Raw genomic sequence first — 24,116 nt, 5'->3', positions numbered from 1 at the left:
CTGCAAGTTCAGCAATACGCCCAGTGACACCAAATTGGTCTCGTATCTAGTCTAATTGACACAAGGAGGCAGCTTTGCAGTATTCACTCTACTACTCTAGTGTGATGTATCCACGTGCTCTTCAATCTTCGTCAGGACTGAAGCTCAGGACTTCCATAAGAGACATATTCAAAAACCGACCCCGTGTCCACGTGTTTGAAGCAAAACTTAGAAGGGTGGTCTCCAAGAGCCCCGTCGCCACCCCAATGACGTAGGTTTCACTCTGTTCATCTGAAAGCCCCAGTGGCTTCATATCAAGTGGGAGATTCATAAAAACAAGGGTCTTAGGGGTCTCTTGAGTTCAGTCGAGCTCCGCACCAGTTTCCATACAGTGCTTTCTTATTGTTCATTTGCCGGCTTCTCTTTATATTGCCTACATAAAATGATCTGGAGACTCAGAGTGTGTCAAAGATTCAAAATCATGGGATCTTCATGGTCAGCTAAACACAAAAAAAAGTTACATTACATGAATCGTTGATGCTGCCTTCAAGTTCAAGGGGTCGAATCCCGTGGAACCAGAAACTTGAGGTGAGAAGGAAAGCCTATGCTTAGTAATTGACCCCATCCCCACGGCGGACTTTCAAATTCGTGGTGGATCTTTCCGCTTATCGGAGATGCTCCACGTCGGACTTAACAGCCTGGGGGACCCTTCCGTGGTACCTCACAGGTCCGCCGTCGCCCCACATCCACTACCTGCCTGGCTTGCTCCCCCACCAACCTGGCCGTCCGTACCTTGCGCTTGTCAACCGACGGACGCACGCAGTTAGGTGCAGCGCCTTCCTAACCTCAACTCTCGAGGCCCTGTACGTCAACGTCCAGCCAACCCACCTTCAATCGGAGAATCTCAACCTTGCAACATTGCCGGCCTCGCTAGATACGGATTGCATACTTACAACCGCCGCCGAAAAGCATCGAATTCACCCGCCATGGATCCAAACGAGGGCACTCAAGCGCCCGACGGGCCCGACGTCAAGAAGATGAACGATGTAAGAGATGTCTGCCCCTCGTCCTCTCATCTTCCTCCCAGTGCTCCTACTCCCGACCCTCAGCCCGCTTTTCGCTCTGCCCTCGCGCCCTCTTCAGATGTCTGGCTTAGTCCAACTAGCCTTCGGCAGCCGCCCTCGTCTTTCCGCCATCTCAGTCGATCTACGCACACAAGGAGGATGGGATACCTTTGCCGAGAACCGCATGTGGCGAGCACAATCGACAAACTCATTACCAGCCGACACACGATGGCAATGACTGTCGTGAACCGTGGCCTCATCATCTGATTCCGTAGGAAACAATCTGACCAGTCTACCTAGATCCGACTTCGACGGCTGGCTAAGCTTGGCTCCTCGACCAGATCCCCCAAGCCGGAAGGAGAATCGTCAGCAGACGCCGAGACATCAAACTCCGCAACGAGCGAAGGCAAGGCTCCCAAGGCTCCGGCCAACCCAACGCCCTCATCCACACCAAAGCCCGCCGCCTCGAATCCTTTCAGCCAGCTTGGTGTCAAATCCGAGAGCGGTGCGTCGTCGCCAGCTGCATCAAACATTACCGAGAGTAACAAGCGATTCGCCTCCGACCGCGCAACCGCACCTGCTCCCGCAAAGAAGGCGAATGTGGAGGAGTCATTGGATGACTTTTCGGATCGAACGCTCAGCCACATCTTCCGGATCACAGTTGACCCCGAGAGGGTTGTCGATACCCATGGACACAAGCTTACCTTCCTGCCGGAAGCTAGCCAAGAGCTCCAGGAGAATGGATCGCCCCTCAAACTGACGACCTCCATACTCGATAGTGCCCTGTTGGAGGCCGTCACTGCGATCCCAGCCGACAAGCCCCTTCTTGGCTATCTACTTCCCTCCTTCAAACGTATCACCCGGACGAACATAGTGAAAGAGACGGCAGAGAAGAGGGAGGCCCTGGAGGAGGCAAAGAGACTGTGTGTTAGCAACGCTTTGTTTGCACTCACAATACCGGATCTCTTTGGGTAAGTGAATGCACCCTGTGTAATTCAATCACTTACAGGTGGTATTAGGCGATCACGTCCCGAGAGCTTAGTCACATACCTGCTCAAAGGACACGAGCAGGACGATGGAGTCTGTCTGGACTTCTTGCGGGAGGCAGTAAAGCGGTTCCCCGAGGATGAGCAGTTCCCTGCTGCCTTTGCCACGGCCATGCACACACTCAGCATCAAACTATCGGCGTTGTCTATGGAGGATGACTACAAGCCATACATCAGCGTGAGTTTCTCAGCGTCACCAGTGTTGCCCCTCTCCCAGCAATTGCCCCTGTCTTTGGGATAGAACTGAACTGATATCTCGACTTGATAGGCTTTGATGTCCTACACAAAGTTCCCGCCTCTACTGAGTGCATTGGCACAACATCCCAACTTCATGACTGCTCAAAAGCTGGGATCCCATGTTGAAAAGGAGACAATTCTGGGCCCCTTCTTCCGCATCTCTCCCTTGCAACCCGAGGTCACCATGACATACTTCCCGAACCCCCGCGGCCTGGACCGCACTCGGGCTGCCCCGTCTCAAGATGCTCTTCGGGCTATTCTCCGAGTGCATCAGGACGAGCTCTTCACTATCGCTAACGCCTTCATCCGAGCTGACACTGACACCCGGAGCCGAGTACTCGACTGGTTCGCATCTGCAATCAACGGCAATCATAAGCGTAGAGCTCTTCAAGTTGACCCTAAGGAAGTGTCCTCAGATGGCTTCATGATGAACCTCACTGTCGTATTGGACCGATTCTGCTCTCCCTTCATGGACACAACTTTCTCAAAGGTCGACCGGATCGAGGTTGAGTACTTCCGCCGCAGTCCCCGTGTGGACATCAAGGAAGAGACAAAGCTCAATGCCGACCAATCGGCATCCGATGCATTCTACGCTACTCAATCTCAGGGCAACTCGAACTTCATTTCCGAGGTCTTCTTCTTAACTTTAGCCGCGCATCATTACGGCAGCGAGGCAACCAACTCAAAACTCAAGGGTCTGGAGAGGGATATCAAGTGGTACGAAAAGCATTTGGCTGCTATGGAAGCAGAGCGGATTAAGGTCCAGAACCAGCCACAGCAACTTGCCATGTTTGAGTTGACACTCAAGCGTCACACTACGGTTTTGGAGAAGGCCATCGCCATGAAGTTTGCGATCGAGGGCATTTTCCTTGACGAGAAAATGCAAGAATTGTCACTTCGCTTTATGCGTTACGTGGCCGTGTGGCTTCTTCGCCTTGCCAGCCAGTCCAGCTACACCCCGGACAAGGATCTTCAGCTTCCTCTCCCTGCTCAAGCCCCCGAGGCTTTTGCATGCCTGCCCGAGTATGCGCTCCAGGACGTGGTTGACAACTTCAAGTTCGTGTACCGCTATCTTCCTCAGATCATGCCTTCCGCTGTTGGCAGCGAGATGATTGCGCTCTGCATTGCCTTCTTGCGTTCGTCAGAGTACATCAAGAACCCCTACCTCAAGTCATCCCTGGTCACGCTGCTCTTCTCCGGCACCTGGCCCTTCATGCACTTCAAGAAAGGTGTTCTGGGTGACCAGCTCTACGGATCCAAGTTTGCCAACGACAATCTCTTGCACGCCCTCATGAAGTTTTACATTGAGGCAGAGTCGACTGGTGTGAACACCCAGTTCTACGACAAGTTTAACATCAGATACGAGATCTTCCAGGTTATCAAATGCGTCTGGGGCAACGATATCTACAAGCAACAGTTGACCAGAGAGAGCAAGTAAGTTCCGTCCTGTTCCGGCTCCTACACAGAGTGTGAATGCGTGACTGACAACTGTCAGGGTCAACCGACAATTCTTTGTTCAATTCGTGAACTTGCTCCTCAATGACGCGACCTATGTGCTTGACGAGGCATTGACAAAGTTTCCCAAGATCCATACGTTACAGCAGGAGTTGGAGTTTGGCAACACTCTATCCACGCAGGATAGAGAGAAGAAGCAAGAGGAGTTGTCAACATTGGAGAGCCAGGCGGGCTCATACATGCAATTGGCTAATGAGACACTGGCAATGATGAAGCTGTTCACATCGGCATTGACCTCAGCATTCACTATGCCTGAGATCGTCCAGCGTCTGGCTAGTATGCTTAACTACAACCTGGAGACTCTTGCGGGACCCAAGATGGGTCAGCTCAAGGTTAACAACCCAACCAAGTACCATTTCCAGCCGAGGGTTCTGCTATCAGACTTCATCGACATCTACCTCAACCTGGGTTCATCCCAAGCATTCATCGACGCCGTTGCTTCAGACGGACGCTCATACAAGCCCGAGGTATTTGACAAGGCCAGTTATATTCTCTCAAAGCGCAGTATGAAGGAGGCTGGTGAACTTGAGCAGCTCGATACGTTGAAGGCCAAGTTCCTGGAGTCGAAGCAGATTGCGGACCAAGCCGAGCTGGATCTTGGAGACATCCCGGCCGAGTTCGAAGACCCGATCATGGGAGACTTGATGAAGGATCCCGTTATCCTGCCATCAAAGCACATTGTTGATCGGGGAACCATTGTGCAGCACTTGCTGTCGGATCCCAAGGATCCCTTTACGCGACAGCCGATGACTGTGGACGATGCAATCCCGCATACTGAGCTGAAGGAGAAGATTCAGAAGTGGAGAGAGGAGAAGATCGCGGCGGCTAAGGCCAGGGCAGCCGGCGGCGATGCTATGGATACGACGGAAGGCTGATGAACGGGAAACGGCACCACGATCAGGATTGGAAGGCATAGGGGCATTGGAATTCTCGTTGATTAGACGGTCATGTCCTTTCAGAGGACGGAGACACAAACAGGCCCAGGCAGAGAATTAGACCTGGAATAGACGCATAGTACGTCTTTGGAAGGACAGCGCTGAGAATGACAGCGTCTGTTGCAGCGGATAGCAAAATACCAGTTGAAGCGAGACAGCGCGTATTTGTGACAGGCAAAGCAGCGTTGGCTCTGTCATATTGGGCAGAGACCTGAGGCTCAAAGTGATGTTCAACGTGCGACAGCAACTGGAGATGAATGGCCCAGACACCTTAGGCCAACTCGGGGTTGCCGGAAGTTGATGATGAAGCAACGTTTGATTTAGTCGCGCAAAAAGGAAGCTGGCAAATCCTATAGTTGGAAGGGCGGACGGAGGAACTGAAGCCGTAGGTAGGTTCACCAGGGACGAGGTTGTTACGGAGAGTCAAGAGAGGCGAGATGATGCGTTGTTCGCTGACCGGGTTCGGGTTGTCCTTCACCGAGATTACGAGAGGCGAGGTGTTGCCCGTTGGGTATCCGTTGAGGTCAATGAATTGTGGGATGTAAGGAGAAAAGTCGAACCACTGTCGGATGGCGGCTGTCTTGTCTGGGTGAAGTTTAGAGCTCAGCCACAGAGGAGACGGGAGTGAGGCGGTGATGATGATCCGTGGAACGTGGGGGGAGCTCCCTAGTGGATACGGGGAGTTTCTTCATTCGGACTATCAATCAGCAGGTCGAGGACCCGGTTTGTTCGGTCTGGAACCTTTTTTTTTTTTTTTTTTTTTTTTTTTTGGATGATGGTTCTTGGCGTTCGGGGTATTAGGGGACCGTGGTTCTTGGACGAGGAAATGAAATGGCATGTTGTCTGTCCTCCATGTTGGAACCGATTTTGGGTGTCTGGTCTTTGAGGCGAGATTTGGCTGAGGTGATTTGGGGTGAACAGGTGGTCATGATGTCATTGGGTAACTGAGGGAAAATAGCCAGGCGCTGTTGACATCCCCCGTCTGGCTTATTCCCTATTGCGGTGTATGTCCACGTGTTTCATCCTTGACTTTCTTTGAGACACCCCATTCTTCTCCTTTCGTTTGCTAGGTACTGTACCGTACTGTATGAATCAGTTCTACTTGAGTCTCCAGCAAAAGATGGACTGCCATTTGGATCCAGGGCTGTGTTACGGTGCTAGGCATTGGTATCCGAGCCGTTCTATCCAGAGCCCGTTATCTGCCGTAAACTGCCGTGAAACAAACAACGCATGAGGGAAGAGAGAGCTGAAAGAATATCAACGAGACCCGTCAATGGAGCGGATGCCAGTGGAGCGTGAGAGTGAGAGAATTATAGCGGGCGATGGATGTGCTCTAAGGTTCAGGTTCGTTGGACTCTATCCGTAGACCTCAGACTGGAGACCAGGGAGGGACCGCCCGCTGTGGCGGAAGAGCGGCATGGGTGACGATTGGGCGAAACGTGGGGCGCGTTTGTGGACGTGGAGATGCGCTGGTTGCTGGTTGAGCTGGTGTGGGCCACCCGAAATGTCACCCATGCCAAGCTTTGGGCGTAGCGTCGTTTTTGGGACTTGGGGATCCTTGGACTCGCATGTGTGTGTGTGTGTGTGTGTGTGTGTGTGTGTGTGTGTGTGTGTGTGCTGTGACGACTTGAGAGCCGAGACCTGGGGAAAGATGTCGCACACAATAGGGACACAGAGACGTAGGCAGTAGACTGGTGGGTGGGAGAATGAGAGGCGAGAGACGTGGAAGAGCGAGACTGAATACCTAGGAGAAAACGATGACAAAGGGAGGCCGCCCTGATACGGTGTATGGAGGTACCTCGATCCGGAGACGTTGGGCAGCTTCATCCGGGAAACACGTGCTTTTGGCAACAGTGTCGCGGCAACATCCCAAAAGTCATCCCGTTTCTGTTGGAATTGAGATCCCAACTTCCTTCCCCTGCCTGGAGCTGATTTGCGGATATTTCTCCCGCGCCCCTTTTTTGCCCGAGTCTCTTTTTTTGTGTTTTTACTTTTTCTCGGGACTTTCCCTTGGTGTCCTGGGGAACAAGGTCGCGGCAAATCGTCCCATCCTATCCGTCTTCTTCACCGATCCAGGGGAAGGATAGGTGTCTCGACTAAGGTATCCTATCCGTAGGCCAAAACTTGCAACTCTTTCTCGACACACTTCCAGTACGCTACGCATGCGAGGTGAGGTACCGTCGGCGGCATGTACCGGGTTTACTCTCGAGTACCTGCCAAGGACACTGGCATTCTGGCACTTGTGCATTGGCTTCCTCACGTCAATGATGTACCTAGCTGCATCCTCCCCAGTGCCTTATGTAAGGCGATACGTACCGATTCTACACCGTCTTGTGCCCCGCCATCTGCGCCGGCTTCAGGGCACCCCAAGTCGCGCGTCACGGTGTCACCCCACTTGCATCTGCCATTGGCCTCGGCCCTCTCTCTTTCGGTCTCTCTTATTGCTTGCACCAGCTCAGAGCTTCCACTCCGCGTCTCCACGTCCGGTTCTCTCGGCGTTTTCTTTCTCAGTGATCCAGTGGATTGGATTGGATGGTCGGAATGGGACGTGAGATGGAGGAGGAGCTGTAGCTGTCAAGTCTCTTGGACATAGCCCAGCTCTGCCGTGCACCCCGATGGGAATGTACTGCATCAAGTACCTTCAAGCTGCTTAGCTACATTTACCACCCAAGTAGGTACTCCGTATGGCTGGGTAGCTTGGGTCGGGTAGCTTCCTTGGTCCCGGTTCCAGTTCCAGTTCCAGTTCCAGTTCCAGCTCCTTGCCTTAGACATGCAGGTGCAGATGCAAGCCGCAAGCGCAGTGCCACGGCCGCTCTCCCAGCTCCGCTTGTTGCTTCCATTGCTGCTGCTGTTGCTGCTGCTGTTGCTGCTACCTTGAATGCCCCTCCTTCTTCTCCTTCTTCCTTCTCGCTCCCACTCCCAATTTCGTCCTTTCTGCTTCTTCCCAACCTACCCATTCGCCTCGTCTCAGTCTTCAAAGTCTAGCTCCAGCTCTAGCTCCAATAAACAGTCAACAGACTCTCGGCTTCATATAAACGTCCTCCATCCGCCTTCCCACCTCCCTCGTGGCTCCCCTTCTCTTCCCGCATCACACTTGCTTCTCTCTCCTCAACACTTCTTCACTTAAAAATGGTTCACCTTACAACCGTCAACACGCCTCCAGACTCGGCCTCCGCCTCCGGCGGCGAGGACTCGTCGAACGCTGCCAACCTCCGCCAGGTCCAGCAGCAGCTTAAGAAGGTCCAGCTCCAGCTCGCCGACCATGACGATTGCTACACCACCAGCGTCTACGGCTCTCGCTTCGCCAATCAGGATCTCCCCAAGAGCGAGATGCCCGAGAGCGAAATGCCCAAGGAGGTCGCCTACCGCATGATCAAGGACGAGCTCAGTCTCGACGGTAACCCTATGCTCAAGTAGGCCTCTCTTCTTCGTCACATGCATGGAGCTCCTGTCAATTCTGACCATCGTTCATCTAGCCTGGCCTCCTTTGTGACGACGTACATGGTGAGTAAACCCTCAACGAATCCAACACCTGCAGTGACATTTCAAGCTAACACCCCATCCCAGGAAGAAGAAGCCGAGAAGCTCATGGTAAATCCTCACCAACACCCTTTCTCCAGCGTACCGCATACACGAGACAAGACTCCGATATCTGACAGAATACTCCTTGCCAGGCCGAGAGCTTCAGCAAGAACTTCATCGATTACGAAGAATACCCTGCTTCGGCAGACATCCAAAACCGCTGCGTCTCCATGATCGGCAAGCTCTTCCACGCCGACGTAGGCGCAGGCGAGGGCGTCGGCGCCGTCGGCACCTCGTGCGTCGGCTCCTCCGAGGCCATCATGCTCGCCGTCCTCGCCATGAAGAAGCGCTGGAAGAACAAGCGCCAAGCCGAGGGCAAGTCCACCGAGCACCCCAATATCGTCATGTCCTCCGCCGTTCAGGTCTGCTGGGAAAAGGCTGCCCGCTACTTCGAGGTCGAGGAGAAGCTCGTCTACTGCGCGCCCGACCGCTACGTCATTGATCCCCAGGAGACGGTCGACCTCATTGACGAGAACACCATTGGTATCTGCGCCATTCTGGGTACCACGTACACGGGCGAGTATGAGGACGTCAAGGCTGTCAATGACTTGCTGATTGAGAAGAACCTCGATGTGCCCATCCACGTTGATGCCGCCAGTGGAGGTTTCGTCGCCCCCTTTGTCGTGCCTGACCTCGAATGGGATTTCCGTCTGAAAAATGTCGTCTCTATTAACGTGTCCGGTCACAAGGTAACACCCCTCCCTCTTGATAATCGAGACTTGACTCATTGGGGCCACTCACTTACACAACACAGTACGGCCTCGTTTACCCTGGTGTTGGCTGGGTCGTCTGGCGCTCCGCCGACTTCCTCCCCCAAGAACTCGTCTTCAACATCAACTACCTCGGCGCAGATCAAGCCTCCTTCACTCTCAACTTCTCAAAGGGCGCCTCCCAGGTCATTGGCCAATACTACCAGCTCATTCGCCTCGGCAAGAAGGGCTACCGCGCCATCATGTCCAACCTCACCCGCACCGCAGACTACCTCTCCCAGTCCCTCGAGGTCCTCGGCTTCCGCATCATGTCCAAGCGCTCCGGCGAAGGCCTCCCTCTCGTCGCATTCCGCCTCCCCGAGGTTCCCGCCGGCGCCGAGGGCGAGCCGGGCATCCGTCACTACGACGAGTTCGCGCTCGCGCACCAGCTTCGTGTCCGCGGCTGGGTCGTGCCAGCCTACACCATGGCGCCCAAGACCGACGACCTCAAGATGCTCCGCGTCGTCGTTCGTGAGGACTTTTCCAAATCGCGTTGCGACGCCCTCATTACCGATATCAAGCTCTGCATGGGCCTGCTCGAGCAGATGGACCAGGACGGCGTCAAGAGGCAGCAAGAGTATATCAACAAGCATCACCTCACCAGCTCTAAATCAACCCACAACCACCCAAAGTTCAGAGTTTGTCCCCAAGCCCCCGGGTCGCTACGCGAACCCACCCAGGATGAGAGTTCACTAACCATGTCGTGTCTGAACAGAAGGAAAAGCATTCCCTACAGGGTAAGACTGGCAAAACTCATGCCATCTGCTAAGTCCTTCCGCGGCTGCGGTCATAAAGACGGGAATTACTTACGGCACGAAATAAACGATTGACACGACGCATACGACGGCTTCACTGGTGGGTAGGGGCGGCCACGGTGATGGCTTCAAAGCCGGGCTAGGTTTGAGTAAAGTCAGCTGGCGGTATAGGGGGTCATATACTACACGAGTGGATAGGAACGTTACTTTTTCTCACAGCTGTATTTAGCTCAAGAGGTTTGTAGGGGAGAAAAGAATACACCAGTCATTGAATCTACCACGAGTACTCATCATGTACCGACTTTCTGCTGCTACTGGTACGCGTCAATCGGAACAGCGTTGGACACGATTTCGGGTTTGCCCGTATGGCGGTTGCTGAAGACCATGTAGAGAACCATAGCATCAGCCCAGTCCTCGAGGACATAGCCGAGGAGTAGCCCAAGTATCGTCGGGCCCAGGGCGGCTGTGCGTATAGACCTCGCGGTTTGATAACAGCTCGGGACTATAAAAACTACCTTAGAAGTCAGTACGTACTCGTTGAAGATGATCGTCATGCTGGAACGTCTTCTTTCTTGAAGTTCTCGTGCTTGAACATCTCCCTTCCTGACCAAATGCTTGTCTTCGGACCTAGTCGTCAAGATGTCGTACAGGCACGTGCCCACAGCGCATAGCCGCTATGCACGCTCATTCTTCTCCCTCTATGTATGCCTCAAGGAATATGCTTCAAGAAGTTCCGTAAGAGGATAAGAATATGATTGCGGCAGTGGTGATCTAAAGAGGCGGTCACGTATCTATTGATCGGTGTGCTCAGTATCCTTCCACGACCTCAAGCTACCGTGCGCGCACATTATTCCGTTCTCCATTAGGAATTTCGATGACTAGAAGTAGGCGAGGTCTTGTGATCTCCTTGACAGGGAAGTCACTTGATAAAAGACTAACAGGGGCTACATATCGTCGTCGCTAATCTTACTCAATTCAAAGCTTAAGCATCGAAAGCGAACCGTCACCGTGGTATTGCAAGTTCTGGTTAGCGAACTTCTAACTCACGGCAAGTCAAACTTCAACTTCATGCGGTTCTCCTGCACTCTCTTCTCCAGCTCCCCGCCATCATCGGCATAATGCGCCAAGTTCATCGCCAAATCCGCCCACGTGTTACACTCGTCGTCCTGTCTGACATTATACATGTCCACGGCCTGGTTAAAAGCCGTAGTGACGAGCCACTCGAGTTCTTCGGCCGGGAACGGATGCTGGCTCTATCATGTATGATAATGTTTAATGTTTTTATCTTGTCAAGCGTGCCGACCAACAACGAAAGGGGAGGAGGGGGTATATCAGTAGAGAAGCAACGCACCTTGCGAGAATCCCTCGCCACGTCGACAGCTTGCTTCATCAGCCTCTGCCCCAACGCTGCGTCCAGCGGCAAGACGGCGTGGAACATGCATCGGATATACTTCGCCAGCCTGTCGCCTTTCATCTTTTCGAGCTCCTAGATCTCATTGACGATGACGCCCAGCGTGGAATAGAGGGCTAAGGACAGCGAGAACACATCGCATGATTAGTTGGAGACCTCCTTGCAGCGTCCCTTGATGGGAAGACATAGGTGTTGTGGTGGCCGACTGCTTACCTTGTCCAGGCAATCTGCCTCGCAGCGCAATATCCCCCATCGCCTTGAGTGTATTGACATCCCGACACGTCACAGCCGTACGGATGATGTATCCAAGCTCATCAGTCTTCTTCAACGCCATCGCAGCCTCAAAATCAAACACCATCAACGTCGCAAGCTTGGCCGTCAGATCGCTCTTCAGCCTCTTGTCCAGACCGTCACTCATCTGCTTCTCCAGAGCTGCATTATACGCTACAACGTGCCTCCGCATGATAAGGTAATGCTGCAGCTGCTGCTCGACATTGTCTTCCGTCCGGGCGAGCGATACGAGAGCAGCGGCTGCGATAAATTCGCAAAACATTGTCCTAAACGCGAGGTCACTCGCGGCTTCGGCGGGGAGGTCATTTGGATAGTGCTTCGCGATGGTGAGGCAGCTGTCGTACAGGCGGATGAGATGCTTGACATCCCACCCGTCCGAGTGCTTGAGGCCGAGGTTGTATGCATTCTGGCAAAACCAGTCGAGTTCCTTGACGGTAAAAAGCCGGTTACCATCCTTGTCGCGAGGGTCTCGCTGGACCGCTTTGACAGCTACCAGACGATACGATTAGTCTGTGATGTCAACCGATAGATGACTCGCTCTCACCTCCTTCAAACATTACAAGCACTTCTTCCACCACACTTTGTCGCTCTCTCGGACCCTTTTCGCTCTCAGCAACCGAGACAGCGAGGCGGATATTACATCGCAGCAGCGCCGGCAGGTGAATCGGAGACGCATCGCTGAACTCAAACTTCTCTACCAGCTGCTTCATAGCCTGCATCGCGCAGACCTTGTCCCCAGCCTGCTGTGCCTCGAGGACGCAAGCATAAAGGAAATTAAGGTCATCGGGTGCTGATAGAGCCACTCGTTCCAGGCACTCAGCAGCCAGCTCTTGGTCAGATGATCGGAGGGCAGCCTTGTACATCAGATACCTCGTCATCGGTTCGTTTTGCGTTGCCTCAGACATGCTGTGGAAGACTTGCCGTGCCCTCTCAATTTCGTTCCTCCCCAGGGCACAGAGAATGAGCTTTCTACGATCATCAGTGTGGCTGTATCAGGGCATCGAGGATACACGCACCTGCTGAGTCTCGACATGTTTGCAGGGCCGCCGTTTTGGAATAGAGGCTGCAGGGCTATCTGGCACCAGCCATCGGCAAAGTCGAAGTGTCCCTGGTTGTAATTGACCTCGATCTTTTTCCAAATGAGCTGCTCCAATGTCAGTATTCCTCACTCTTCATTTCATCTCTCCCAGGTGAAGCTCACAGTCAACGCCCCGACTGCCGTAGGAGCCCCAAAAGGCTTGCTCAAGTTATCTTGGAGGCCTGCCAGGACCCCCATGAGCTCTTCTATGGCCCTCATACCATCCCTCTGCGTCGTCTCCATCCAGATCCTTAACAGCACTAACCTCTCGACCCACTCTTCGCGTCCAGAAGAGACAATGGTGCCCCTAAGCATCCCATCCACGACACTCGTCGCCAGCGTCGGGCTCTTCTCATGCAACTTGCGCGCATGATGCACCAGGAGCTTAAAGTGCGCCTCGGAGAAGTTGAACGACCGCACCATGCGCCTCAAAATATCAGCGTAGGCCTCGACGTCAAAGACCTCGGCCGGCGCCTTGTGCAAGAGCTCCAAGCGAAGGAGGAGGACGACGGGTTTGTCGCCAATCTCGGACTCGATATAGCTGACCAGGTCCAGCGCCTTTTGCGAAGACTCTGGAGTGCTGAGACCCAGCAGCGCGTGGATCAGGGCTTGACAGACGGAAAGGCGTAGCTCGATGGCGTCGCGGGAGAAAAGCGACAGGTCCTGGGTGTTGATGATGTCGTACCCCCGTTCAAGCCACCGCACCGCCAAGGGGAAGTCTTCCTTCTTGGAGAGGTCTTTGCCGATTTCGAACAGGATCTCTGTCATTTTCTCTGCCGAATTCAAATCGAGCGCGTTTGGCTGGAGGTGTCCCTTGCTATACATGAACTCCATGACGGGCAAGTTACCCGTTTTCCAGGCCTAATTACAACGTCAGTCATATGACCGGTCTATCTTCGTAGCTAAGGGAGACTTGCTAGTGCCGCTCGGAGTATGAAGTATTCAGCGTCCAGTCTTTTGCACTCTAACAAGTCATCCGGTCCTAACATGGCCATCTGTAACTTGCCCAATGCTGCGCTGTATTCCGCCCCCTTCTCGAACACGGTCTCGGCGAGCTTCAAGGCACTCAAACTGGTCCTACCATCATCTGTACGCATGTGAGGAAATTGCCACCTCGATCAAAATTCTCACCAAAGGTCCCGACTTACCAAGACACGTCTTGCCAGCCTTGAGTGCCAACTTCATCAAATGCACCACATCCGCAAGCTGGGGCTCCGCACCGCCCGAGACACGCCTCGCGATGCTCATCATGAAAAAGGCATATGTCCTGCTCCGCAACAGCAGCTTCTTCCTCGTAGCCGGCGCCGGCGCCGTTCCGTCCGCATTATTACGACGTTGTCGGGTACACAAGTTCCAAAGCTCCGTCCCTTTTTTGTCGAGTTCCGCCCTCTGGACTTTCGATCTCGGGCTACCAGAGAAACGGATAATCGTCTCGAGCTGTGGGTTGAGCTCCGCGAGCAGGGCGTCGATGGAGAGGCTATCGTTCGCGGAGGGGAGACGTGTCGAGAAGGTCCGCGAGAATGCTGTTATACTACGGGTTAGCGTGTAGGCCACGTAAGCTGATCCATGGGTGCTACGGACTTGCAAAGGCGGAGATTTTGTCAACGCTGTTATCGCTTTTGGGCGACTTTCCGTGTCGTAAAGGGGGCATTGTGCTTGGCGAGGGCAGACGTGTGAAGTCGAGATCATCAGAACAAGATCTGCACTTTGAGGAGAGCAAGTTGTCGTGTGAAGAATGGGCTGAAGAATGGGCCAGGGGTGCATAGAACACTCTCGTTAGAGCAAGCGAAGAGGTTGAGGGGCGCAGAGATGATTCGATGCGAAAGTCAAATGCCGAATCGTTCGCGGTAGGCACAACTCTCCTTTGTGCCTTCCTCGAAAATAGCGGGATCCGGGCGCGGGGTTACTGCTCCCCGACACACCTTCGGCCCGGACCGGAAAGAACAGGACTTGACGGACATGATGGGAAGCGATGACCTGAGGCTTGGAACCAAGAAAATAAGGATATACTAGATGTGCCTGGTATGTACTGGCGACGGACCCTTTCCTCTCGCCGATGCAAAAGAACGTCTCAAAATGCAACCAACCCGGAGAATGCCTTGGTATCCAATGACGCCTGCCCCTTTGATTTTGTGTTTCCAACCGCCCAAACCTAGGTATTCCAAGAGGTCCCCCCTGTAATGCAAATGATTACGGCCGGGCTAGATCATTGGGCAAAAAGTTACCTACGATGAGCGTAGGACTGTCGACTTGTCAGCTTCACAGAATCCGAGACTATTGGATAGGCAAATACCAACATTTTGTGATTATCTCGTTGAATCATGAATGAAAAGCAGCAATGGACTACCGGGTCTGTCGCCTTGTCGTCTGGGTTCTTGAGTGTGCAAGCTGTAAGTAGCGTGTCGTGAGCGGGATCGAAGGCGATGGTTCCAAACTCTTCCCAATACCGCACGAGAGACTCTTCCGTCAGAATCTCATGGAGTGAAATTTTGCCCTATCATCCGGTTAGCTGCGATGAAGCCTCAAAGGCTTGAAAATGACCTGAGTACATACGTCGCGCAGGTTCTCGACAGGAACATGAAGGAGTTCCGCCATCTCATTATTGCCTCTGAAGATTTCTCCAGTTCTCCTCCAACAACATGCCGGCACCGCCATACTGGCAAACACACGGTCATACTCCATCAGTTGTTTCTCGAACCACATTTCGACGTATAGCAGCTCCATATCCGTCAAAGCTTGGGCCTTCTCGCGAAACTTGGGTCGGAATCGATCGATGGTTCGGAGAATCTTCTGCTTCGACGACGCCGCGATGTGCCCGTCCAGATACGTGCCCAGTCGAGCATAGCCTTTGACATAGTTGAAAGGTTTCAGCAGACCGGCCTCGTACTTGGCCTTCAATACACGGTCCATGCGCTCCTCGGGCGTGTCGTTTCCGGACGGGTCAGCTGCCTGGAGGTAGTATTCGCGCGCCTTGTCTTTGTCGCCCTGAACGATGCTGCCCGGCCGTGATATCGCCTTGCCCTGCTCCAGGTTCTGCGGAGGTAGCATTTGCGAAAGCGCATTGATGCCATTACTAGCACCAGCCCGGTTATTACCGTTGTGGTTCCCAAACGTCGGCAGCATATCGTTGGCGCCGGCGGTCCTGCTAAAGGCAGGGCTGTTTTGTGACTCGTCGGAGACAATGCCGCCGTCGTCCAGCAAACTCGTCTGCAGAAAGTCATTCAGCAGGTTGAACTCGTGCGTGACTTCGGGGGCGATCATGTAGTTGTTGGGGTGGTAGCTTTGCATATCGTGGTAGTGGTTTTGAGCCGTCAACCAGGCATCGGAGAATCCAGCGACTATTAGACCGGGGCGCATCACGTTAGCTTCCGAATTTCTCTCTCGAGTTGAGGCTGCTTGTGCGTCCCCCTTGTGTCGTCCGTAGAAAAGTGCAGACGCTTGCGAGAGAAGCAAGGAGCCCCCAAGCACAAACAGCACCGCACTTTAGAAAAGGGTTAGAACAAGACCACAGGTGAGTACCTACATTGGTTCACGTTGCTGCCGTTTCCCGCCATGCCGGTGCCAGCTGCTGGTGACACGAGGTGCAGCGGGTTCCCCTGGCCTAATACGGCGGCGCCAAAAGCAGACGTCTTGCGGTCGAAAGGGGGCGGCGGGCCCATGGATCCCGTCGCAGATTGGTCGATGGAGCTTCTCGTGAGCTCGGATTGCGTCGTCTCGGACTCATCGACAGCGGATGGCGCGTGAGAGCTCTTGGCCTTTTTGAAATCGGCATCGCGAGGCTCATCGTGGCAGAGGTGGCCAATGTTGCGCTTTATGCATCTTGTACACGGTCGTTCCTGTGCACGACATGTCAGCGGGTGTGGTACGAGCCAAGCAGAGATATGCGCGCACTCGCACTCGCGTAGGTCTCTTGGGAAGCCAAGTAGACGGCGCAGAAAGAGAGAGACAGACGCCGCAGCAAGGCAGCCCGTCGTGTGTCAAGGTTGTGTGAAGAAAAAGATCTTACATACGAGATCGCATGTCATATGCTATAGAGCAGGCAAGACACTATCCGTCAGCCATCTTTTCTCTTTCTCGCTTATTGTTATACTGGCCCTGCAGTTTTTCCTTCTGCAGGAGACGAAGTTGCGCATAGATGCAGGCGGGGGGTTTCGGCAGTTGGCAGAGCCATCGCACGGCAGCAATTGCAGAGACACAATGGCGTCAACGCCATGCGCGGAGCCGGGGAAGCAGTGCCAGTTATGCTGTTCAGGTAAGGGCTATCTGACTTACAGATCGCCGGCAGTAGACGCAAGCTGAGAGGGCACATGACGTTAGCTGGTGCTTCTGCGCGGGGTGAGGCACCGAGAGGGTTGCTGTTGCAGCTGTAACAGCTGTCTCGAGGGAGCTCGCGGCCACGGCGCAGCGGGACGTGGGCTAAACGTACCGTGGTTGACCTTGCGGCGTTTCTTGGGGCTCTTGGCCGGATGAACATGACCGCCATTGTTCTCAGTCTTGTCGCGCTTTTCCTTTTCGTCTTGCGATTCAGACTTTACGTCCTTGCCGTTCTCTGGCATGGCGAGAGGCCCGGGACGCGGAACGGCAGCGGTTATGGGTGGTGGCGGTGGTGGCAGTAGTAGCGGTGGTGGTGGTGGTGGTGGTGGAGGGCGGGCTCGGAATCAGCACAATGGGGTAGCGGCTCCCATTGGACCTCAAAGGTTACGCAGAAGACGAGGGTTCGCAGATCATTTGACACCGGGGGTGGAGGATACTGGTCGGATGTGGTGCTTTCGAGCGTTTGCGCAAAAGATTGGGCGTGGCGGGCTTTTGCAGACAGAGTGGGAGGGAAAACGAGGTTGTCGCGTGCGGGCACCCGGCGGGCTGAGTTCGGCTATGGCTGCTTCGCTTTGCTTGTTGTCGGATTTCTCCCGCCTCACAGTCTTCGAGTTGGACACGGAATGCAAGGGATCCGTGGATAACTGCCGATCCCTTTTCCGGTTCCTGGTCCTCGTATACTCGTCTATTCGTTCGTCTCGGGTCTGGGGATCGTGGAATCGTGGGCGTTTTCGAGTGTGGTCGCAACTTCTGGTGACAGTGGTGGGTGTTGGTGTTTGGTGGTGGGTTTGGAGAGTCGCATGGAGAAGAAGAAAAAATGGGTGCGGGCTTTTGGCGCAATGAGCAAATGATGATCGGTCCCAAGGGAATGGGATGGGAGCTGAACCAGGCGAGCCAGGCGAGAGGGAACCAGCCTGGTACCTTGGCTGAAAGCTTCGGGTTCGCAGAAAAGGAAAAGGAAAAAAACAAACGACAACGGGCAGGCGGCGTATCCGTCCCCAATTGCCATGGGAAGTGGGTTGGCTAATTGAGCTCCCGGCATTCCTTCCCACCCACTTCATTACATTAGCCTTTGGAACGAGCACAAGACAGGCAAGATCGATGTTGTTGTTGCCGCTGTTTGCTGGTACCTAGTGGATTGTACTTTACCCTGCGGGGGATACTACTTCGTCATCTCACTCAACCTTTACTCACTCACTCAATACTCTTTCACTGATGGACTTCATTCATAAGAAATCACCTCAATTGAAACTCTCACTGCCTCGAACTCACATCAATACTTTGGCAGAAAATCACAACTCATGGCCCGGCATCCAAGGCTGGGCGCAGCTGGGCAGAGGTGGATTACAACCAGTAATCGTCATGTAATAAGGTATCCCTCTCCCCCCAGCCCGTCGGACGTCGCCCGATGAGACAAGCAACTGAGAGCAAGAGAGAGAAGCGAGAGGGGAGAGAATGTGATTTGATTTCCCCGCCTTCTCCTTCATCTGGCTTGTCATCTTCTACCTCGGTGAAGGTCTCATCACACACATTCATAAACTCGGTGACATTTCACTGAATGGTACCTCGGTCAATCTTCTGCCATTTAAAAGCAATGATATCACACCAGCACGCATAGCACAGACATTTCCCAGAGGAACCCACCCGTCAATGCAGCTTCCCTTCTGCCCTACGGGCTATCTTTAGTGAATGTTCCCTGGGCAGCTCCATCACCACCGTCGCATCAAACCCAACGGTTATTTCTTGGCTCTCGAAAATGTTAGGCAAGCTCGCAAACCAAGTGGTCCTTCGTCCCATCTTTGTAGATCCTCCCTGTCCACCGACTCGAAAGACTAAGGTAAGGGGGACTTACTTCATGCCTCAACGCCAGTGAAAAAAAAAAGCCAACGGCTGAGATTCTCCAGTCGGCTGCAGCATGCAATGTAATGTAAGCATGAAACCACAGCCCGCCATTCGGCCCAAGTTTTTTCTTCCTCTCGCACTCTCTTGCTTCCCCTCGGCCGCCCTGGTCTAAGGCTCCCAGCTGAAGACAACCACTACCGCTTCGTGCTGCTTCTCATCCTTCGCCCCGGCCACCCAGGCCCCAAAGCCTTCCCCTCATCATCCCATCTCTCTCTGCTCACGAGACTTGGCGATTTGGGGGCGCATTCGAGATCATGTGATGCCTTACCATTTCAAGCATTGCACATGCGTTTCGCGGAAGCAGATGAATGGCAATCTCACAGGTGCCTGTGGAAGCATCCAGATATGAATGAGATAGCACAAGATATCGTAGTTTTCATCAAGGTCGCCTGTCTATCTACGAAGCGAACACCAATAATCGCACCTGAGTACCGTTCGTACCTAACCCCTCCAAGAAAGCAAGTAAGATCCCTATGCAAACCGAGAAATTGCTTGGCGCCCGTCGCTAAATGGCTACGAAAAAGCTCTTCTCCCCCTCCTTAGGCAGCACCCTAGCCCTCCTCATAATCGGATCCTCGCAGCTTAGCCGGATCCTCTCGGGTGTAGCCGGGCTCTCCAGCCTGAGCAACCCATCCCCGTCCCGGTCCTCCCCGACCGTCGCCGCCACCCCGTACTGCGCCCTCGACGCCTTGAGCGCGTCGCGGATCGCAAAGAAGACGGCGCTGCCCATGAAGAGCGGCGGCTCGCCCACGCCTCGCGACCGCTGAATCGTCCGCAGGTCCTTCCACTCCACGTCCTTGAGCAGCGTCACGTTGAACTCTTGCGGAATGTCGCGGAATCCGGGGATCTTGTACGCGCCAGGTCCCCGCGTGAAGAGGTTACCCGCCATCGGCCCGTTGCGGAGCCAGAGCGACTCCTCCATCGTGAAGAGGCCAAGGCCTTGCACAAAGGCACCCTGGATCTGGCCGTAGTCGAGCGCCGGGTTGATGGATTGCCCGACATCCATCTTGATGTCGGCCCGGAGACACGTCCACGTGCCCGTGAGGGTGTCGATCTCCACCTCGGCCGCCGTGACGCCCTGCGTGAAGTAGAAGAACATCTTGCCCCGGTTCTCGCCCCACGTGTACCCGATCTCGGGCGTCTTGTAGAAGCCTTGCGCCGAGAGGTTCACGCGGTCAAAGTATGCCGCGTGCGCCAGGTCCTTCATCGTAGCACCGGGGCCTAGCTTCTCCCTGTACGGCGCCAGGCGCTCGTTGAGCTGCGCGCACGCGTTGTAAATGGCGTAGCCGTTGAGATCTGACGAGGCCGACGCGGCCGTCGCCGAGGCGTTGGCTACCGTGTTGGTCGCCGTCTCGGAGATGAAGACGTTGTCCAACGGTACCTCGAGAGCTTGCGCGGCGATCTGCGTCATCTTAGTGTGCAGTCCCTGGCCCATCTCTGTGCCGCCGTGTGCTACCAGGACGGAACCGTCGTGGTAGATGTGCACGAGGGCGCCTGCCTGGTTCAGGAAGAGGGCCGTAAAGGAAATTCCAAACTTTGTCGGGATGATGGCCAGGCCACGCTTGCGCCACTTGTTACCGTCGTTGAACCGCCTGATGAGTTCTCTTCGCAGCTCGTACTTTGCCTCGTCCTGGACTTGCTTGTACATCAATGGTACGTGCCAGTCAGTTAGGGGTTGGTTGAAGTGCGTCGGCTCCAGCGGCTTGTAGAAGTTGATCTCACGGAACTTTTCTACCGGCATGCCCAGTCGATCCGCAACTTCTTCCATGTAAGTCTCGGCGATGAACATGCCCTGAGGTCCACCGAATCCTCTGAATGCCGTGTTTGACATGGTGTTGGTCTTGCACAGCCGACCGCGGATGAAGACGTTGGGGATCTTGTAGCAGCCGTCCGAGTGGGACATTGCTCGCTCGCAAACCGCCGCGCTCAAGTCAAATGTCCAGCCGGCGTTGTTGAAGACGTCGAGATCCAGCGCTTGGATCTTACCGTCCTTGTTCACGCCGACCTTCCATCTGCCCAAGAACGGATGGCGCTGCCCTGAAGTGACCATGTCCTCTTCTCTCGTTAGCATATAGCGGCACGGCCGCCTGGTTTTCCTCGCCGCGAGTGCGAGCGGAGCGCTGAGTTGGATTGATCTCGTCTCCTTGCCTCCGAAGCCACCGCCGAGTCGCTTGACGCGGACAACGATCTTGTTCGCTTGTACGCCCGTCATTCGAGCAACGAAGACTTGTCTGCAAGCTGTTAGTGCCGTGAAACAAAAGCGATGTTTGATGAAGCAGAGCGAGCTTACGTCTCGTTGGCGTTTTGGGTGCTGGAAAACACCTCCATTTCACCATCCTCGAGCTTCGGGACCACCAAGGAAGCCTGTGTCTCCAGGTAGAAGTGCTCCTGACCACCCATCCGCGCTGTGCCTGTGAAGATGTGGTCGCAGTTCTTGAATGCCTCTTCAGTGTCGCCGTTCTTGATCTCTCGGTAGTAGTTGTGGAAACTGTCCTTTTCAATCGCTTCCTCGATCGTCAGGATTGACGGGAGATCTTCGTACTCGATCTTGACTGCGCGAGCGGCCTCAGCGGCCCTCGATGCCGTCGTGGCCAATATCATGGCAATGGGCTGGCCTGCTGTATGAACCTCGCCTTCCGCAAAGAAGAGTTCGTCAAAATGGGGAGCACCCCAGCGGTTCTGCTCAGGGGTATCAACGTCATCCTTATCGATGTAGTCAACGACGCCAGCCATATCCAGTGCGGGTGAGTAGTCGATCGACTTTATCTTTGCGTGAGCCTTTGTTGACAGCACGAAGCAGCCATGCAGCTCATTCTTGGCCACCGGTAGGTCGTCGATGTACTGTGCTTCTCCAGTGACCTGCTTCAAGGCAGCGACGTGGCTCTTGGACTTGCCCACGGTTTCCTGCTCGTACGCAGCAGCCGCACTGTGATCTTCGGTTCCGCCAGAGATACCACGCTCGAGTTCGTCAATTGCCTCGATATCCACATGCTCGCTCTGACCTCCGAGATTGGTGATGACGTCGTGGTTGAAACGGTAAAAGAAGCTGAAGGCCAGTGCCTTTCGGTACGAAGCCATGCCTCCGGGAACGCTAAACTGCAGGTCGAAGTCGGTTCCCAAGGCATTCATGGCTCCTTCGAGGGTCTCGAGCTCAGCAATACGCTTGCCCACAAGGTACTCCATGGTTTTCTTTGCGGCTACGGTCATGGCAGCCATTCCGCCGTAGATGAGGTTGCACTCGGTCACTACGCCATTATCGTCCATCTTAATCCGTAAAGCGCCGGTAACGATGGCAATGTCATCGTCTTTCCTCTTGGCCTGCTTGTATGCTCTGAAGAATTCGTTTTTAGCAGCTGTCACCGGTATCCTGATGGAAGCGATGATGGCGTCTTGGGGAAGTGCCGTGCGTCGGTATCCTGTGAAGAACTGTGACATGGGGATCTCGGTCTCTTCGCTCTGAGACTTTGCAACCAAGACGGCATTGGCTGCCCAGAGCACAGGGTTCAAATCTGAGATGGGAGACGCAGTAACCAGGTTACCGGCAGGGGTACCGACGTTGCGAATCTGTCTTCCAGCAAAGTACTTTAGTTGCTTGTAAATTCCCTCAAATACCTGGCCACGAGCGTCGCCGTAGTGACGTGTCGCCACTTTGCTGATGTGCTCCAGATCTGTCAAGACGACGTTTCCTCCAATCTCCAGGTGATCGTCTTTGAATTCGTACTGTCTCAATTCGGCAATGTCTCCTACGAAAACGGAGACGGGGTATTGTGCCGCCTTGAACTTGACTTCAATCTGGGTTTCGGTGCTGCCACCAATAATCTTGGCCGCGGGGTGTACGCTCTTGATGTCGAGCAGCTGCTGAAGGGTGACAGGCCTATACCACTTCTTCCTCTTGTTGCCGAACGACAACGGCCTCATCTCGTGCTTCTTGAGGGCGGGCGGGAAGATGAGTTCGGTATCGGGGTTATACTCGATGAAACCGGGGGGCGTGAATCTCTTGATGGGCTGGTCATCGAGCTTCGCCTTGTCCATACAACATCCGCCCTCCTTCTTCTCGCCGTTGCCGTTTTCCATGCAGCAGCCCGAACCACCATTTGTCCTCGCCTTGCCGCATCCTCTCTCAACGCTGAAGGTCTGCGCGGCCTCGAGAATGGGCTTATAGCCGGTACATCTGCACAGGTTGCCGTCAAAGGCCTCCTCGATGTCTTCTTCCGAAGGCGAGTCGTTGTTGCGCAGCAGAGCGTACAGGCTCATGACAATGCCAGGGGTGCAGAAACCACACTGACTTCCATTGCTTTTTGCCACGCGCTCCTGGGTGGGATGTGGCCTCTTGGTGTTTCCGATGCCCTCGATAGTAATTACGTGCTTGCCGTCGACGCTGGCCAAAGGTGCCAAGCAGGCGTTTACGCTCGCGTGGTAAATTTGCTTCGTCGTCGGGTTGAACTGGGAGATAACGACAGTGCAAGCACCGCAACCGCCTTCGCCACATCCGCTGGTGGGTGTTAGTGCGTGCTATGAATGCTTCAATCTCTTGCGCACCAGAGGGCCTAAACATACAGCTTGGTTCCCGTCAAACCGATGCCTCGCAGGTACTCCAAAAGAGTTACCTCTGGGTCGATCTCGTCCAGGACGACCCGGGTGCCATTGAGGTAGAAACGAATGGTATCGTCAAAGTTGGTTGTGAGTGAGTTCAAAGGCCCGACATCCCGCTCGGGGGAGATGGCGATGGGCGCCATGTTGCCAGAAAGCTGTCGAGCACCGGTTCACAGTCGAGATATGGTATTTAGATGACTCGAGGCACGCTTTGGGGGTCTTTGGATAGGAGGAATGGAAGAGCTGAAGTTGTAAGAAGAGGAAAAGGAGAGAAAGGGGAAGGGGAAAAGGTGCGCTTAGAATGGCCGATGCGAGACAACCCCGCAGCTTTATTGCAGAAAGAGAGGCGAAGACGATGCTAATTCAGGTTGAGCCAAGTTTCTGCAGGTACCTAGGAGTAGTATTTGCTGCAGAAGGGACCGCTTTTCAGTCTGTCGTACTTGTGTACTGTATGTGTGTTTATTTACTGCATTCCGCCCGTCTGCATTCATAGAGACAATTGCTTTCTCCCCATGCGTCTTTCCCCTCTGGTTTCTGCTTCCATGTGCTCAGTGCTGTGGCAAGACAAAACAAATGTTGGCTTCGGTTTGCGACGGGCGCCCAGCGAATCAGAGTGCCCAGGTTTGAGCTTATCAGCGGGTCGCGCCAATCTGCATCTTGCGATT

The 24,116-nt window shown here is 54.2% G+C and overlaps 8 protein-coding genes across 8 annotated transcripts; 2 read left to right on the top strand and 6 right to left on the bottom strand.

Moving 5' to 3' along the window:
• Positions 1–421: 421 nt before the first annotated feature.
• Positions 422–4,716, top strand: BDP55DRAFT_636812 (ubiquitin elongating factor core; the record flags this gene model as incomplete). Its single annotated transcript, XM_060572933.1, has 6 exons — positions 422–439; positions 807–1,286; positions 1,344–2,014; positions 2,063–2,267; positions 2,358–3,760; positions 3,822–4,716. 6 exons carry the CDS (start codon positions 422–424, stop codon positions 4,714–4,716), a joined length of 3,672 nt encoding a protein of 1,223 aa, XP_060424444.1.
• Positions 4,717–7,511: 2,795 nt separating this feature from the next.
• Positions 7,512–10,183, top strand: BDP55DRAFT_679208 (glutamate decarboxylase). The gene is made up of 6 exons (XM_060576034.1): positions 7,512–8,189; positions 8,253–8,280; positions 8,344–8,367; positions 8,451–9,047; positions 9,113–9,738; positions 9,823–10,183. Exons 1-6 carry the CDS (start codon positions 7,906–7,908, stop codon positions 9,935–9,937), a joined length of 1,674 nt encoding a protein of 557 aa, XP_060424443.1. The 5' UTR covers positions 7,512–7,905; the 3' UTR covers positions 9,938–10,183.
• Positions 10,184–10,601: 418 nt separating this feature from the next.
• BDP55DRAFT_707488 (meiosis protein SPO22/ZIP4 like-domain-containing protein) lies at positions 10,602–14,613 on the bottom strand. Its single transcript, XM_060578074.1, has 10 exons — positions 14,224–14,613; positions 13,791–14,165; positions 13,560–13,729; positions 12,766–13,503; positions 12,581–12,708; positions 12,109–12,533; positions 11,487–12,053; positions 11,364–11,389; positions 11,214–11,336; positions 10,602–11,115 (listed from the first exon to the last, which is right to left on the bottom strand). Exons 1-10 carry the CDS (start codon positions 14,291–14,293, stop codon positions 10,906–10,908), a joined length of 2,832 nt encoding a protein of 943 aa, XP_060424442.1. The 5' UTR covers positions 14,294–14,613; the 3' UTR covers positions 10,602–10,905.
• BDP55DRAFT_679197 (uncharacterized protein) lies at positions 14,614–16,670 on the bottom strand. The gene is made up of 4 exons (XM_060576033.1): positions 16,166–16,670; positions 15,196–15,980; positions 14,940–15,136; positions 14,614–14,884 (listed from the first exon to the last, which is right to left on the bottom strand). Exons 1-4 carry the CDS (start codon positions 16,299–16,301, stop codon positions 14,833–14,835), a joined length of 1,170 nt encoding a protein of 389 aa, XP_060424441.1. The 5' UTR covers positions 16,302–16,670; the 3' UTR covers positions 14,614–14,832.
• On the bottom strand, positions 16,389–17,282 carry BDP55DRAFT_336888 (uncharacterized protein). The gene is made up of 4 exons (XM_060566890.1): positions 17,069–17,282; positions 16,915–16,937; positions 16,649–16,670; positions 16,389–16,478 (listed from the first exon to the last, which is right to left on the bottom strand). Coding segments are annotated over exons 1-4 (177 nt in total). The 5' UTR covers positions 17,199–17,282; the 3' UTR covers positions 16,389–16,476.
• BDP55DRAFT_336879 (uncharacterized protein) lies at positions 16,942–18,132 on the bottom strand. Its single transcript, XM_060566889.1, has one exon. It carries the CDS (start codon positions 18,015–18,017, stop codon positions 17,367–17,369), a length of 651 nt encoding a protein of 216 aa, XP_060424439.1. The 5' UTR covers positions 18,018–18,132; the 3' UTR covers positions 16,942–17,366.
• BDP55DRAFT_336870 (uncharacterized protein) lies at positions 18,133–18,488 on the bottom strand. Its single transcript, XM_060566888.1, has one exon. It carries the CDS (start codon positions 18,453–18,455, stop codon positions 18,249–18,251), a length of 207 nt encoding a protein of 68 aa, XP_060424438.1. The 5' UTR covers positions 18,456–18,488; the 3' UTR covers positions 18,133–18,248.
• Positions 18,489–19,363: 875 nt separating this feature from the next.
• Positions 19,364–23,594, bottom strand: BDP55DRAFT_733139 (xanthine dehydrogenase; the record flags this gene model as incomplete). The annotated part of the gene is made up of 3 exons (XM_060580038.1): positions 19,364–21,089; positions 21,149–23,350; positions 23,416–23,594. The coding sequence occupies 3 exons, from the start codon at positions 23,592–23,594 to the stop codon at positions 19,364–19,366; spliced, it is 4,107 nt and encodes a 1,368-aa protein (XP_060424437.1).
• Between the last annotated feature and the right edge of the window lie 522 nt (positions 23,595–24,116).

Source organism: Colletotrichum godetiae (genome assembly GCF_030913485.1).
Source record: "Colletotrichum godetiae strain CBS 193.32 chromosome Unknown BDP55scaffold_58, whole genome shotgun sequence".
Lineage (NCBI taxonomy): Eukaryota > Fungi > Ascomycota > Sordariomycetes > Glomerellales > Glomerellaceae > Colletotrichum > Colletotrichum godetiae.
The sequence above is the reverse complement of the archived record's forward strand: the minus strand, read 5'-3'. Positions and strand labels throughout refer to the sequence as shown.